Source organism: Diplotaxodon limnothrissa, linkage group LG3 (assembly GCF_057381915.1).
Source record: "Diplotaxodon limnothrissa isolate DT_005_m linkage group LG3, D_limnothrissa_male_GT1.1, whole genome shotgun sequence".
NCBI classification, from domain to species: domain Eukaryota; kingdom Metazoa; phylum Chordata; class Actinopteri; order Cichliformes; family Cichlidae; genus Diplotaxodon; species Diplotaxodon limnothrissa.
The window spans coordinates 50,976,086-50,991,010 of record NC_140598.1 but is presented as its reverse complement, the minus strand read 5'-3'; the positions used below and the strand labels follow the sequence as shown (position 1 = coordinate 50,991,010).

The following is a 14,925-nucleotide window of genomic DNA, read 5'->3' as shown; positions in this document are numbered from 1 at the left end:
AGTAATTTTCTCAGACTGGATCCAGACCCAGAAATAAAAAATTTAAAAACAGCACCACGGCTTCCCACAGGTTGATGAGAGCTCCTCCCGATGAGCAGACTGAATTTTTATGTGGAAAAATCGATGGGAAATTACTAAGACAAACTGAATGTTGCGCCTGAGCCAGCAAAACCATCTCCACCGCTGTCAATTATCAGCACGTTAACGAAAAACAAAAACAAACATGACTACGGCCACTTCAGATACAGATTTAATGCACAAAATGACTCTAAAGAACCCTTAAACTGACGCTGCGGCGCTGCTTTGTCCTTAAACATCCTTAAATCACGTGCTGTGATAAGAATCAGTTCCTGAGCCAGAGGCAGAGCTGCACTGACACAGCAACAACACCTCCGCAGAGAAGCATAAATCTGAGTAAAAGTCATCAGCTTGCCAAGTGTCAGACAGATCAAACAAGCTTCTTCTTCTGTGCTATAATTACTGAAGCCCTAATGCCTCAAGATGTTCGATTATCACTCAGTAACTCACCTGTTTGTCTCTCATACGTCCACAAACTGCATTTTCTGCTGACAAAGCTTTTTTTTTTCTTTCTTACTGTCATATTAAGTACACACTTTGGTGCTTTACAGCTGCTACAGTGTCAGCGGCGCCTCAAACACTGACCTGATATGAATGATCCGGGTGGCATCTGACTGTAATTGGCCCCTCCCATGTGTAGGGCGCTCGGGGGCGCGGGTGTGAAGGGGGCTCCGTAGTTCTGAGGGGTTGCGTAGGGTCCTGGAGGTATGGGCTGTGGAGAGAGACCGTGGGAAAGACAAAAAAAAAGGTTTTCTTTAGAAATTCTGCACGTGGTGATTTTAGGAAAATCATAAAATAAAACGAACCCCCTTTTGAGTCGTGCAATGTGACCAAAATAAAAAGTGCCGAGTAAGCAGCTGGGGAGTTAAAAAGTGCAGGTGGGTGAGGATAATGGGCTCTATGTTTTCATTGGATGTCTTCCATCTATTATTTTTCCACTGAGGGCTGGCAAAGCTCGAGCAGGTTTCAACCTGTGTGTGTGTGTGTGTGTGTGTGTGTGTGTGTGTGTGTGTGTGCTGTATTTAGAGGCAGCCTGATGTGCTGACCGGGGATGTGTGCGTCTCTGTGCCCTTGCTGGCCAGTCGGCTGAGGATGCTCCTCTCTGACATCTGCAGGCGGGCGGCGATGGGTGGGACTCTGGACAGCGTGGCCGGTAGCCGAGTCACGTCGGCCTTCATGTCGCTCAGCAGCTCCTCCAACTGGTTCAACACTGCAATGACAACAACAATAAGAAGACCACAATAAGAAGAGCCACCGACCAGGTGCTTCAGCTTCTCATTTTTATTTCGTTTGCTCAAAATCTTCAATTAATATGAAGAAATGTGCTTTTTTTGGAAGGTGGCAGTTCAGGTGTTTCACATCCGAGGCTGCTTCTGTGCTATGAAGGTCAAGACTATAAATAGTCTGCTTAAGCAGCTTTATTTCAACAAGCTGTTGCTTTTCTTTCCTCAAATGCTGAGAATAAATGTTTAAATAGCACATTGTTGATGCTGTTTTTGTAAGAGATTACAGTTCCCATCCTCCGGTATCTGCCCTCTCTGTCATCGCACCCTAACAAGTAATTAATCACCGTCCGCAGCGGTGCTGATAAAAAAAAAAAAAAAGGTTTTCGCCTTCATTGCGTTCGGGTCTGTTAAGACGTACGAGACGAGAACAAGACCAGCAGTGTGCTGAGCGTGTTATTCTGTCGACAGCGCGATATAAACATGGACGGGCTTGCAAAGGAGCCAGCGAGGAAATGTTTGGAGCTATCACTTATCATTGTGTAAGCTTATCTGCCTGCCGTTTTTTTGAAGTCAGCTCCAGGCAGAGCGATACGGTCAACTCAGCAGGAAAAGATTGCACAACAGCTGCTGCGAGATACGCCGATCTTTTATCCCCCTCTGATTATCTGCCTGACAATCTTCCCTGCTTTCTCTGAATCCGTCTGCGTGCCTCTGCGCAGATCTGCTTCCCCGACGCAAACGTTTGTGTTAGATTTTGTTCGCTGAACAACACGAAACAATTTCCTCGCAACTCTCGGTGCCTTTCATCCGATCGCTCCTGACCTTTGTGCAGGACAGCGTTGGCTGGCTTGTTTCCCGCCAGGGACTCCTTGCTGAGGTGCTGGTGTGACTCCGCCAGGCACTCCACCTCTGCAAAGCGTGCATTGAGCGCCATGGCCGGGTGGCTGGGATCCTGGGTCATGTTTAGATAAGCTGCCCGCCGCAACTGCTCCTCTATCACCAGCGCCTGCTCCAACAGCTGGAGGATGATGGATCGGGAGGAGGTCAATGGAGAAAGAGCAGAGAAAGGACTGTTTATGAATCCGAGGTCACTGAAACCGCAACATGTATATGTGCTTTGCTATGATTAAAAAAAACCATGTAATTTAAAAAAAAAAGTGATTTAAGAGTTGTACTGATTGTGGTTTGCACTGTATTCTGGGCCTTCCTGCACACTCTAGGCTCCAAAATGACAGCGCGGTGATGAAGTGCACTTCAACACAGATATCAAGTTACAAAAACATTACAGAGCGCTAAAATTTGCCACTTCAGTTGGTCTGCAAAGCCTCCAGGGCTCTCTTGTTGCGTAACTTACACAATAGTTCCACTCCCAGTCTGGATTTTAATAATGTACCACAGCTACAATTTAGATACCGTCACTGTATTCAGTTAAAGTTAGTAACTTCTATACTCTTGTTCCATATGTGCATTTTATTACATTTATCGTATGTTTATCTTAAATGGAGCTTTAAATAATTTAAAAAATCATATAAAAAGTTTTTAAAATCTAAAGTTTGGTTATAAAATCAACACAACAGGCCGTAAAAGTACGGCTGAAGCAGATCTAGTACCTGAGGAAAAACTGCTTGTTTAAGTTTTTGTTTGTGTATAAAAAAAATGTAAAGATTTGCTTCCATTATTTATTTATAAATCACAATCTTAATTTAATGTAAGTAATTTTGAGGGTTGGACTGTTGTTGGGTCAAACTGGCACTGTCGAGATCGCAGCTGGACCAGTTTATCAGCAGGCTGATATTATCTGCCGTTATAAAAGGCATTTATAATGGCAAATAAATGCACATTTAAAAAGGAGAGAATAGATAATGGATTGCATTTATATAGCGCTTTTCTAGGCACCCAAAGCGCTTTACAATTCCACTATTCATTCACTCTCACATTCACACACTGGTAGAGGCAGCTACAGTTGTAGCCACAGCTGCCCTGGGGCAGACTGACAGAAGCGAGCCTGCCATATCGCGCCATCGGCCCCTCTGGCCAACACCAGTAGGCAGCAGGTGAAGTGTCTTGCCCAAGGACACAACGACCGAGACTGTCCGAGCCGGGGCTCGAACCGGCAACCTTCCGATTACAAGATGAACTCCCAACTCTTTGAGCTTTGAGCTAGATGATACAAAGACTACGAGTGTTGGTGTTGCATAGCTTTTCCTTTAGAGAGCACTTTGCAGCTTCACTACTGGCAACCCATGTATCTGTTAAGCTGCAATCAATGAGCAACTGAGCCAAACAGAAACTGGCAGTGAATCAGTAAATAAGTAACTATACATAACAAATATTTGGGAAATCTGTTTATATTTTTCAACTCTAAAAGGAAAAAAAAAATCAGCAGATATATATTGGAATATCAGACTTTTAACTCACCAAATATCGGTACCAATATCGGTCGGGCTCTAAGGAAGGTCCCACATGGGTAATTGAGAGGGACTTTTTTCACATTTTTAAACCAATCAACCAATTTATTAATGGAAAACTTAATCAGGGTGAACACACTGCATCCTGTCCTAATGGTGGAAATGCTGCGATTAACAATGTGCCATCAACACTCAACAAAATATGTTTCTAAACATAAAAAATACATAAAAATACATTTATTTGTAATTTAAAACACCATGTTTGTTTTAAAGGTATGATATAAATATCCTTAAACAAAAGTTATCTATAATCACACAAAGTGTGTCCAGATCAAACGAGAAAAGTCTATCAAGACTGATAATGATGAGAAAACACTGAATGAATCAGCACATTATACTTACTGGCGTAATTTGACAGTAAGTATATAACCACACACCTGATTGAAAAAATACTGCTAATAATAAGATGTGACACAAAGTCCTTATTACATTCTTAATAATGCAGCGTAATTAATAATTCAGACAGTGGTTAATTAAAAACAGTGAATTAATAAACCAGCGTCACACTTAGCCAATAAGAAAACTGACAAAACAGATGACCTTTGCTCTATTTATACTGAAATCTACAAATCTTCTCAATTTTCGTACAAATTTCTTATGGTTTTTTTTTAACAATGTCTTAGTTGGCATACTAATAATAAAGGCCTCTCATGATTAATCCAGCTTCGTGAGTAAATGCACTTTATGTGTGTATGGGTATCTGTGTGTGGGTCCTGGTAAAGGGAGTTATTTGTAGTAAATGCATTGCAAAAGCTGTCGTGTTACACAACCAATTACAACTAAGACAGCGTGATGAGAAATCGTTTTATTTTCTGCTGTCCTGTGCATTCTCGATGGCAGGTTTACCCCCCATGAAAGCCTACAATAATTTAGCGAGAAAATAAATGAGAAACGACGAGGCTGAGGCAGAAAAAGCGATGCGATGCAGTAAATGAGGATGTTGAGTGCAGGATCTGAAACATGTGCGCCGCTCAAAAACAGGATGAGAGCTCTTCCAGAAATGCAGCGGTCAGCAATACCATTCAGCTAATATGTGGGTCTAGGGGCATCTGTCATCCGACCATCAACCGAGTCAAGTGATCGAAGACACTGGACCGCAAGGCTTTTTATAGCGACTGAAACCATCCGCTGTCGTGTTCACGGCACACCACGTTCCCGCATACGTGGTATGAATTTGTATTCAACATGTGAGACCTTTGAGAGCTTGGAGGAAACTGACATTTATAAAATGTGCGAGTCTAATGTTGAACGCAAGAAGTGAAGGTTTTCGTGACACATCTTACCTTGAAGCGCCGAGCCAGGAACTTGTTCTTCATTTCCAGGAAGTTGCCTTTATTCGCCTGCGTCTTGAAAGGCTCGTTGATGATGGCGAACTGGGGATCATTCTGGATGTCCTGCCACCGAGCGTAGCCGTGACTGGCGCTGAGGTCAAGGGTCATGTTAACAACACTTTGGGAATAAGACCATAGAAAGTATCTAACTAAGCACACAACATCACCCTGAAGCTCAACAAGGAGCACTTTTAGACATTTGGTGCATTGGGGAGAAGTATTAACAACATGGGACAGATTTGGAAAATGTGAAGGAGGGCATTAATCTTTGTATTTATGTATTTTAATTATTTAATCGTTTTAATTGTATTCTCATAGATTTTGAGATTTTCTTTTTCCTATATCAAGACATCTCAGGGAATAAATGTTTAGTTAAATGTCTTTACAAGGACAGAAAGTGGAGTTTGTTGGTCCGGCGTGGTAAAGATCAAAGTAGTCTGTGTGTGGCCCTCAGTGTAAAATGAGTTTGACATCCCTGGCTTAAAATAAAAACTAGAAAAAGAGAAAAAACTTAATTGCAAACATCTGTAGTTTCATCAGAGGTTATAGGATCATTTGTGCTGCTTTCTTATAGCTATCCTATGCTAACCTAATACTGAGTTGTATGAAAAGGAGGAAAGGTGGCCCCTGTAGCCTGCAACACACATGCAGTTAATGGATTGCCTTCATTCCATCTCTAACCATGTTTTTCGGTGGCTATGGCTCAGGAGGTAGAGTGGGCTCTATGCTAACTTTAAAGTTGGTGTTTTGCATGTCAAAGCATCCTTGCAGATGATGCAGAATCCCCTGATGCCTCTATTGGAGTGTGAATGTTAAACAAGGTGCTTAATTAGATAAGCATAGTGGTATATAAGTACCTGCTAAGCACTAACTTTGCCATTTTGGAAGCTTAACGTAATTGCCTTTAAAGCCCAAATCAGATAATGATGTTTAATGGCTGCAGCTGATCGGTTTAGCTTTAAAGCATGAAGGCCAGAAACAAAGAAAAAGCAAGTCTTACTCTGTCTAGAGTTATAAAAAAAATCCACCTTTCTTTACTTTAGTTAGTTTAAAGTTAATGAAGAAGAAACAGTAAATTATTTTCTTAATATCTTCAGCACCACACAGAAAAAATTGACCACTTTTGACCTTTACTGCAAGCAGCGAAACTTGATGCTTAAAAAAGAAGCAAAAGCAGAAGTGCTAAAAACTTAAGATCTCACTTAGGACTGACTCCAAAAGTGAGTCAATTCCTTTAAATTCCTATAGACGTCACGCATCGGCTGGTATCTGTCCATGTGATGCAACCACACCATTGGGATGCAGCTTACTTGGAAGCAAGCGAGCCTCATTTGATGACTTTGCACAGGAGCCTCTTGCTCAAGTTCGGCCACTTCTGGCTCCAAAACCAACATGGCAACAGCCCAAATGCCACACTCGGGCTTTAAAATAGAAGTCCACAAAACAATGGCATTGCACAAAGATAAGTAGCATCTTCTAATCTTACTCTCACACAGAATGAAAACAAAGGCGAGTTTCCTTCCAAAATGGAGCTATTCTTCTAAGCGTGTTTTTTTACATTTTAATTTCACCTCTAAGCAGACTTCAGGCAGACTTCTATTTCAGTCTATACAGGCCTCAGCATCAGCTTGTAGAATAATGAAACCTGAGTTTAATGTGAATACTCCACAGCCTTAATGACCATAATAGAGAGAGCAACATGAACTAAATGACCCTCCACATCAGTGTCCAGCAGACACACAGCTTGCTGTTTACTGAGGTCTGGCCGGCTTGTTGACTTATTACGCTGGGCTTCTGCCGGCCGATAGAAAAATAAACCCGCCAGGTTCATCGCCTGAGCAACTGCCATCAAGGATACATCACGATTCCCGCCAACAGCCAGAAGTCGTGCCGGCGGTGCCAGATCTCGTTCATCTTCCCCGAAGAGATGGCAGCCCGCTCCTCATTCTGCCAGAGAGTGTGCAGCTCTGCGGAGAGAAGCGAGCACAAGGTAAAGAACACGAGGCGGGTTTACACGGTGCGCCCAGAGCTTTTCTGGGTCCGCGATCAAGGAGGAGATAATTCTGGCTCAGTGCTGCTTTTGTACTGAAGCTCTGGAACACAAGGGGAATGTTTTGCTCGTTCGTTTAATGTTGTTTGGACTGCTTGGCAACGTTTTTGGACAAACTGGATATTTTCACCCTCACACCTTTTTCACTTGATTAGCAGGGGGGGTGTTTCAAACACAAAGCCAGTATTCAGACAGAGAAAGTGAACTGAGAGTCGTAGGACAAAATGCAACAGATGTAGAGAAGTGTTATTATCTGACAATGTTTTTTAAATATCTTGTTCTAGTTTTGGGGAAGTTCATAAAAGAAGTATCATAGAAATATGAGCGGAAGCATGACGCTTGAACAAGCTTTATGGAAATTCCTATGAAATTTAGCAGAACACTTGTTCACACGTTTCCTTGATTGTTTCTTCTGATTACCACTGAAACACTTCCAAAAAAAAAATAAAAAATTTACACAGGAGAATAAAGCTGCTAATGAAGGAAATGTTGATGCATGACATCATATACAGTAGTGTGAAACAGCCTTGACCCCCCCCATTTCTTTAGATTTTGCTAGGAAAATGGGAAATACCTGCAGCAGTTTGTTAAAACGTGCAAATCTACATGAAATACGGTGTATAAAGCAAAAACGAGAGTTTGTGCGGCTTCTTGAAGGACATTCAAAGCTCAAAAATGATACATTTCACTCCATCAGACCTGTTTCACTGATTTTTCAGTCCAGTTCTTGCGTAATTTGGCATGTCCCTGCTTTTTCTCGCTGCTTCTCTTTCCACCCTTCCACTGAGACCATTTCTGATAAAGTTTCAGTGAACAACAGAGCCAAGTCAACTGAAGGGCCAGATGTATCTCTGAGGTCCTGTGTCAGGGCTCTGCTGGATTTTTTCCTATTTCTTAAAGACGCTCTGGGAAAGAATCTAATTGGTGCTAAAAAACTTTTTTTTTTATATCTGTCAAACTATGTTTATAGATTCAACTAAAGAAATGGGAACAAACTGTGTTTTTGTGACAAAGTGTGCAAAGACATACTTTAAAATTGGCTCTGTGCTACGTTTTCTGAATCACAAAATTGGTTCATCACTTGATTTAGGGGCCTTTTTGTGCTCTGGGCTAATGACTTATATGTCAGTGTCAAGGAGCTTAAGGGTCAAACAAAAAAAAAACATTCCTCTGAAAATGGCAAGGTAGAAGAACTGTTTTAAAAATGAGTGAAAAAGCAGCCAATGTCCAAAGATAAACTTTGAAACACCTTCAGAAAGCTCAGAAAACTATCGCGCAGCACCACTTTAAAAAAATTAAAGAAACTCCGGCTCCCTGGAGGCAAAAAAAAAAATAAAGAAATGAGGGTTGAATCAGGATCTGTATTCCAGATCTGCTGTAACTAACCAGTGAAGCCACCGTCTGCGATGTTGAACATGAAGCGAGGTCGCTCAGTCGGGGGCTTCCCGTTACCCTTCGGCGCCTCCTCCTTCGCTGCTTTGACTTCTTTTCCAGCATCCTTTTCACCTTTGACCTCCTCTGCTATCAACGACAGCAGTAAAAATGTTAATTAGTTTGTTATTGCAGCATACCGTTACACGTCTAACCACCAGGAACTGAACAGACACGCACCTTTCTTCACATCAGACACTTCGGTCTTATCCTTGGCATCTGTTGTTTCCGTTGTGGTAGGTGTTCCCTCCCGCTTTTCTTTTTCTTTCTCTTTCTCCTCCCCAACCCTTTCTCCTTCTGCAAAAACAAAAGGACCTGAGTCACATAAACCTGTTTTATGTGTTTGTGCATGTCAAACTTGAACTCACAATACAACAAAAAGTCTTATAATGTTTGGGCTTATCAAGTTTCCTTTTCTTTTTTTTGGGTTCACCTGATTTCTCCTCTTTAACTTCTGAATCCTGCTTAGATGTGTGTTTAGTCTCGTCTTTAGTCTCCTCCTGTGCTTTCTTCTCCTCTGTAGAGGCAGCTGGGTTATCGGTCGTGTCTTTCTTCTCGTCCTCTTTCGTGTTGCTGTCGTCTTTGCTTTCAGTTTTTTGAACGGAAGACACATGTTGCGATGTTTCTTTTGTGGAGTAGGAAAGCTGCGGAGAATAAAACAATGCAATATCACATAATCTTGTTTGCAGTCATGTGCCAAAATCTTCACGCCAGAAGTAAATACTGTATATAAAGACAGCCAGTTTGATGTCACCAAAGTAACGAGAGTGAATCTGAGTAGTGCAACTTCTCAATCACAAGGCAGGACAATCCTAAAACACACCCTGCTTTATTATCTTTTTCACTCTAATGCTGATCATCCTTCTAGCCATTTTCTCCCGCTTATCCAATTCAGTGTCATGGTTCGGCCTATTCTAGCAGCCATAAGGTGAGAAGCGGGTCACACTATGGACAGATTACAGGTCGCCGGTCTCTTGCACGGCTAACACAGAGGGGGTTTCAAGAGTATTCACAGTCACATCCAAACCTATGGAAATTTCACAGTCACCAGTAAACCGAACCCCACTACCCGTAGTTCTTTGGACTCTTGGAGGAAGCCGGATTACCCCGAGAGGGCCCACGCAGACATGAGGAGAAAATGCAAATTCCACACAGAAAAGAACCGGCCAGGCGGCCCAGGACATCGTAACAGTCAAGTAAACAAGACCCCAGTCACACAGGCCTAGAGACATGTTGGCAACTACCAGTCATTAAGGAGAAACGTGCTTTCCCCAAACACGGTGGTAAAAACTGTCAATGGAAGTGATGGACTTGTCTGCAAACACTGGTAAACTGCTCTAAGAAACTGAGCGTGACACAAACTCGACAGGTTGAGTTCAATTCAATTCAGTTTTATTTATTTGTCACTAAATCAGAACAACAGTTGCCTCAAGGTGCTTTATTTTGTAAGGTAAGGAAGGACTCTATATTAACAGAGAGACAGCCCCAACAATCAAACAACTCATTTGCTAACAGTTGGAAGGAAAAAGTCCCTACAAGCAACCATGGCAATCTGCTAGCAACCAAAGCAGTCACCGGGAACCACTCCCAACCAGTCAGGGGATACGTTTCCCTAGCAACCAGGAGTTGTCACATCCCATATGGCCAACAACTCTCGAGCATATTTGCAGAACGTCCCGTGAGAAAGCCCCACATTTGCAACCAGAAGAGTCGCCCTCTGCTGGCTGTTAAACAGAACGCAGGTTAAGATGCACCATAACTGGCTTTTCAGTCCTATATCCATCTTTTATATACAGTCTACGGTCACACAGGGAGAAATCTCTTCGATGGCCACAATAAATCTTCTAATTAGCTTAATAAATTTATACAAAAAAATTGCACAATTTGTTGTGGAAACATGCTACATCAGAGAAATAATAAGGTAATAAACAGACCACCTGTTCATTTGCCACTATGGCCTTAATAGTCTTAAAATTTGAGTGGTGGAATATTTTTTTTGTGTTTTTCTGTCTTTTAAGCTTTAAACTGAGTACCATACTGCATGAAACTGCTGATACCGTGAAACTGATTGCATAGATAATTTTAAGACTGCAATGCCTGCATGTAAAATATAATTTTTAATTTTCAATGAAAGGAGGATATGTGCAACAAATAAGAGATTTGTGAAATAAGTCAGAGGTTTTACTGACAAAACAGAAATATGCATAAATATTAAGATTATTGGAATAATTGAGAAGACACTGTACTGCATGCAGGTTTTGATTTGCATTTTGAGGACCAAGTCCCACCTCTGTAGGGTCTGCAGTTTTGTTGCCATCCACCTCTTTCCTTTCGTCCTTCTCCTTCAGTTTCTCTTTTTCCACAAGGGCCTCAACGTCCTCCTTGTCCTCCTCCTTTTCTCCCTCCTTCCCATTCTTTTCCATCTTCTCTGCAGGAGCAGGGGTCGCTGCATTTGTTCATACACGTAAAATCATTTGCACATTACACATCAACCATGCTTTTATTTACGTGGAGCGCCCTCTGCTGGCCGCTGTTATTGGATGTTTTTGGGTTACCTGGCTTTGAGGTGCACGGTGTGTTGTTATAGCTGGCATCTGGGGTGGGCGTGGCGGTTTTCACCGCAGGAGAAGAGGCCCTGGAGGAGGATTTGTCTATGCTAACCTCAGACTTGAGCTCTGGAAGACTCCACCGACCGTTGATGTGCTCAAACTCCTGGATCTGAACACAAAACATGAAACACTCAGTAAAAAAAATAATAAAAAACTTGGCACCCACGCACTTTACCTAATACCACCTCCTTTAAACACACCACCTACATGCCCTGTTTGCCTGGCAGTATATCACACAATCCCTCTGGCACAGATAGCAGATCAGGATGTGTACACGTTTAAACAAGTTGGACTGAAAACTGGAAAGAAGATGTTTCGATAAACTAAGATAAACTGAGAAAGTGGAAGCAGCAAAGAAATCAAAGGGTATTTAGAGATGTAATGATTGATCGTTTCACATGAAAGAGGTCTATTTCTTCTTTTCTTCAAAAACACCTATAAACAAAAAAATCTGGATGTGCTTTATCATCATTATATTTATCCAAACTTTCTTACATACGATTTGTAGTTGCAATTATTCTACGTTAGTCTTTCAGCGTATTTACATTCAGTAATTTACTCTCCGTGCAGTAGTTTTCAGCAGTTACCTGCACAGTCCAGCGTTCCCACTTTGCATTTAACTGCACAAGATATTTACAATATTACTGTTAATTCTCCACAGCTGAATGAGAGCTGAGTTCATGATATGCTTGAGTAAACTGGACATTTTCTGTTATGGCAAGAATTGCAAGGGCAATCTCTTTGCTGAGGTGTTTATTTACCCCTGATTATCATGGTTTTCATATTTTGGATAGAGAAACACATAAATCTGACAAGCATGGTCAAGTGCAAGCTGCACAGACAGAAAGAAACTTGGATAAACAACACTAAAATTTTGTAAATGGAAAAATACTAGATGATGTTCTGGCCCCAATATAGACCAGTAAGTAGGGAAGAGATCCAGGAAGCATTTATGCACACAACAGTCTGATCTCTCTAATGCCCAATGAGAGGTACAAGATCCACATATCACACACCAGCAGACTAGTGAACACATTTTTCCCCCTATAACCGTAAAACTATTAAATAAATAACAGATACACTCAACAAATGAGCAATGCATACTGCAAAAGTGCATGTCTCTGTAGTGTTGTAGTAGTAGTGTTGTTCATATAAATCTTTACTTGCACTGGTACAAAACACACTGGAGTCTTAGTTAGCATACTTAATGTTTTTCAAATTTCACAAAACCCTATTTACACAATCAGAGCAACAATAAACACCTTAAACTCTGAATCTTTATCTGAGCTATAAAAGCTACTAATGCAGTTTTAAGAAGTACTTTTTGTTTCTGCTGCTGTTCGATGTTCCAAGCATTTATTTAACTCAAAGGAAAGACTCTGACACAGAGCCAGCAGGGAGCAACAAACACAACTGCTGGGTTTCTCCTGCTTCCATTTATTATCGAACTGTTCTCTACTGACACATAATATAAACTGTCACCTAATGAATCAGCGAGAGACACAGTTTGACTTTTTTATAGGATAAAGATGGCATCTGAGCCTACACGCACACGTAGTTAGTCAGAAATAACAAAGCCAATCCTTTTAGAAATAGTGTGGTGACACTCAGATTAGGAAAAAAGCAAACTGCTCCCTTTACTTCAAACTGATTTTTAATTTTTGATCCAAATTATTTCCAGTAACAGTTCAGTAGTTATTGCATATTATAATAAGCCCCTTTTTTCTCTACTAAATTCTACACCCTTGTCAGAAATTCAAGTATTGACATCTCACTGCTGACAAATTTAAAATTTTGCAGGGTGAAAGAGAATAAGAAGGTGCAGCTGCATACTTCCAACTCTTTAGCCATGCAACCAAATGGTGACTATCCTGCTGTTGTGTGGAAATCTGCAGGATGTAAAGTCTGCTTTGCAGCACTGTATACCTGTTTGCCATCACAGTCACAGTTTGCCCATTTTACAGAAGTGGCTGGTGGTTATGAGGGAGTTACTAACCTGTGTGACTAGGGCTTAGCAGTGAATGTCAAGACAAATGAATCTCCAGCAAACACTTGCCAACCAGTTGGGGAATACACATTATCCCCTTGTGACCGGTGGCTGACAGATGGTTGCCGCCTGATCTTTAGGTTTGTGTGACGGGGCCTTATTAAAAGAGCACGAGTTTGTTTGATTGTACTCCAAACAGACACACCAGTCGTATTTTTTCCATACCAAATTGCGTTTCCTGGAATATTAAACCACACATCTTGTTATTAAAGTGATTCCCCCAGAGAATACTCTTGAGGATGAGAGCTGTCATAACTTGCATCATTCACCTCATCTGTCTGCAACTAGGAAAGGCAACAGGTTTCGTCTAACCTTCTTCTTGAGGAGTGACATGACGCCAATACGTGTGAGAACTGGCTGTCGACACAGTCCTTCTCTTGGGACGCCATCGGCGAACGTCTCGGCTCCATCGGCGACGGGCTCGCACAAGTGGCGCATGAAGAGAGACACGTAAGCTCTGGGAAAGAAGAAGGCAGAGATAGATGAACATACTGGACTTAGAGGAAGTTTAAAAGCTTGACCTTGATAGTGTGGAGGACCAAGACCACCATAATAAAAAACAAAAGCATATTTGAATATTATATCTTAATAACATTTTGTATTTTCTCCTAGTTATTTTCACAGCACTGTTCACTTTTGTGTTTAATTCCTTTATGCAGCATGTGATGTGTATATTATGTATGTATGGAAATAGTGTCTGTTAATAAAGTATGCTGCAAAGCATGAACGTGTGGTCGGGTCTGCTGTGGATTTATTACAAGCATCATGCCAGGATCTAACTTGTGAATGATGGTAAGGATAGGGCTGATGCTTTCATTCAGGTTTATGTCTGGTTCTCTTTATCAGCTCATCACAGCTGTTTCACCATCTGCTGCAAAGCCAACAAATTACATATGCATCATTTCTTTAAAAACACCCTTTATAACTGCAGGATGTTATAGTCGCCCCCTAACCCTGGTGCATAACTGCCATTATCAAGTTCAAAGAAAAAGCTACACAACTTTTTAGTGGGAATTCTGATGTTAACAATCAGAATTTAGACAAAATTGTACACAAAGTAAGAATATTTTTAAGATTTTTTTGTGAGTCGCCCGAAGCTTCGAATCCAGTTCATTGCTCTTTTATTACTGGCAGCTTCACAATGAAACAGACTGTTTAATGGCATGATGCAATGTTGGAACAGAATGAATTGGATTATCACCCACTGAGCCGTGACATCTCTGTCACTGGATAGCGAGCGCGAAAAGTAGAAGTCAGTTTCTGATATGATTGTTCTTTGCACTGCAGAGTGTTTTAAGATGTGCATTTCGTGCATTTAATTCCTTGTGAATCTACAAAATGATGTGTAATAATTTTAATTTTGTGGGTTTTGGTCCTCCGTGTAATAAACTGTCTGTTACTTACTTGAATTCTTTCTCAGTCTTGCCTTTAAGGTCTCTTACAAGCCACTGAGAAGAGAAAGCATCCTGAGATGGCATCCCCCAGCGCATTACAGCATTCAGGAAAGCTTTGCGCTGGCGTGTGTTAAAGCCCAGAACCTATTGAAAGAACAGTTTATATATGTGAACTACTATTATCCTAGAGCTTGATTGAAAATGCCAGAATGAAAAACTTTTTCATAATCTTGCAGACACTTTTGTGTTTTTAAAACCTCCCAGGGCCTTTTCTGTTTAAGTCTGACTCTT

The 14,925-nt window shown here is 41.3% G+C and overlaps 1 protein-coding gene across 3 annotated transcripts in view; it reads right to left on the bottom strand.

Moving 5' to 3' along the window:
• The window catches only part of chd3 (chromodomain helicase DNA binding protein 3), a 57,274-nt gene that overhangs the window by 15,496 nt on the left and 26,853 nt on the right, over nt 1-14,925 (bottom strand). For 2 of the 3 annotated variants that reach the window (XM_085349541.1, XM_085349538.1), the window contains exons 28-39: nt 14,645-14,778; nt 13,553-13,697; nt 11,140-11,302; nt 10,873-11,030; nt 9,018-9,228; nt 8,765-8,881; nt 8,540-8,674; nt 6,962-7,070; nt 5,056-5,188; nt 2,127-2,322; nt 1,125-1,288; nt 664-790 (exon numbers count right to left, since the gene is read on the bottom strand). In XM_085349541.1, coding sequence (XP_085205667.1) covers nt 664-790; nt 1,125-1,288; nt 2,127-2,322; nt 5,056-5,188; nt 6,962-7,070; nt 8,540-8,674; nt 8,765-8,881; nt 9,018-9,228; nt 10,873-11,030; nt 11,140-11,302; nt 13,553-13,697; nt 14,645-14,778 — 1,792 coding nt within the window. The remainder of the gene's footprint in view (nt 1-663; nt 791-1,124; nt 1,289-2,126; nt 2,323-5,055; nt 5,189-6,961; nt 7,071-8,539; nt 8,675-8,764; nt 8,882-9,017; nt 9,229-10,872; nt 11,031-11,139; nt 11,303-13,552; nt 13,698-14,644; nt 14,779-14,925) is intronic. The other variant, XM_085349539.1, reaches the window with a different exon arrangement.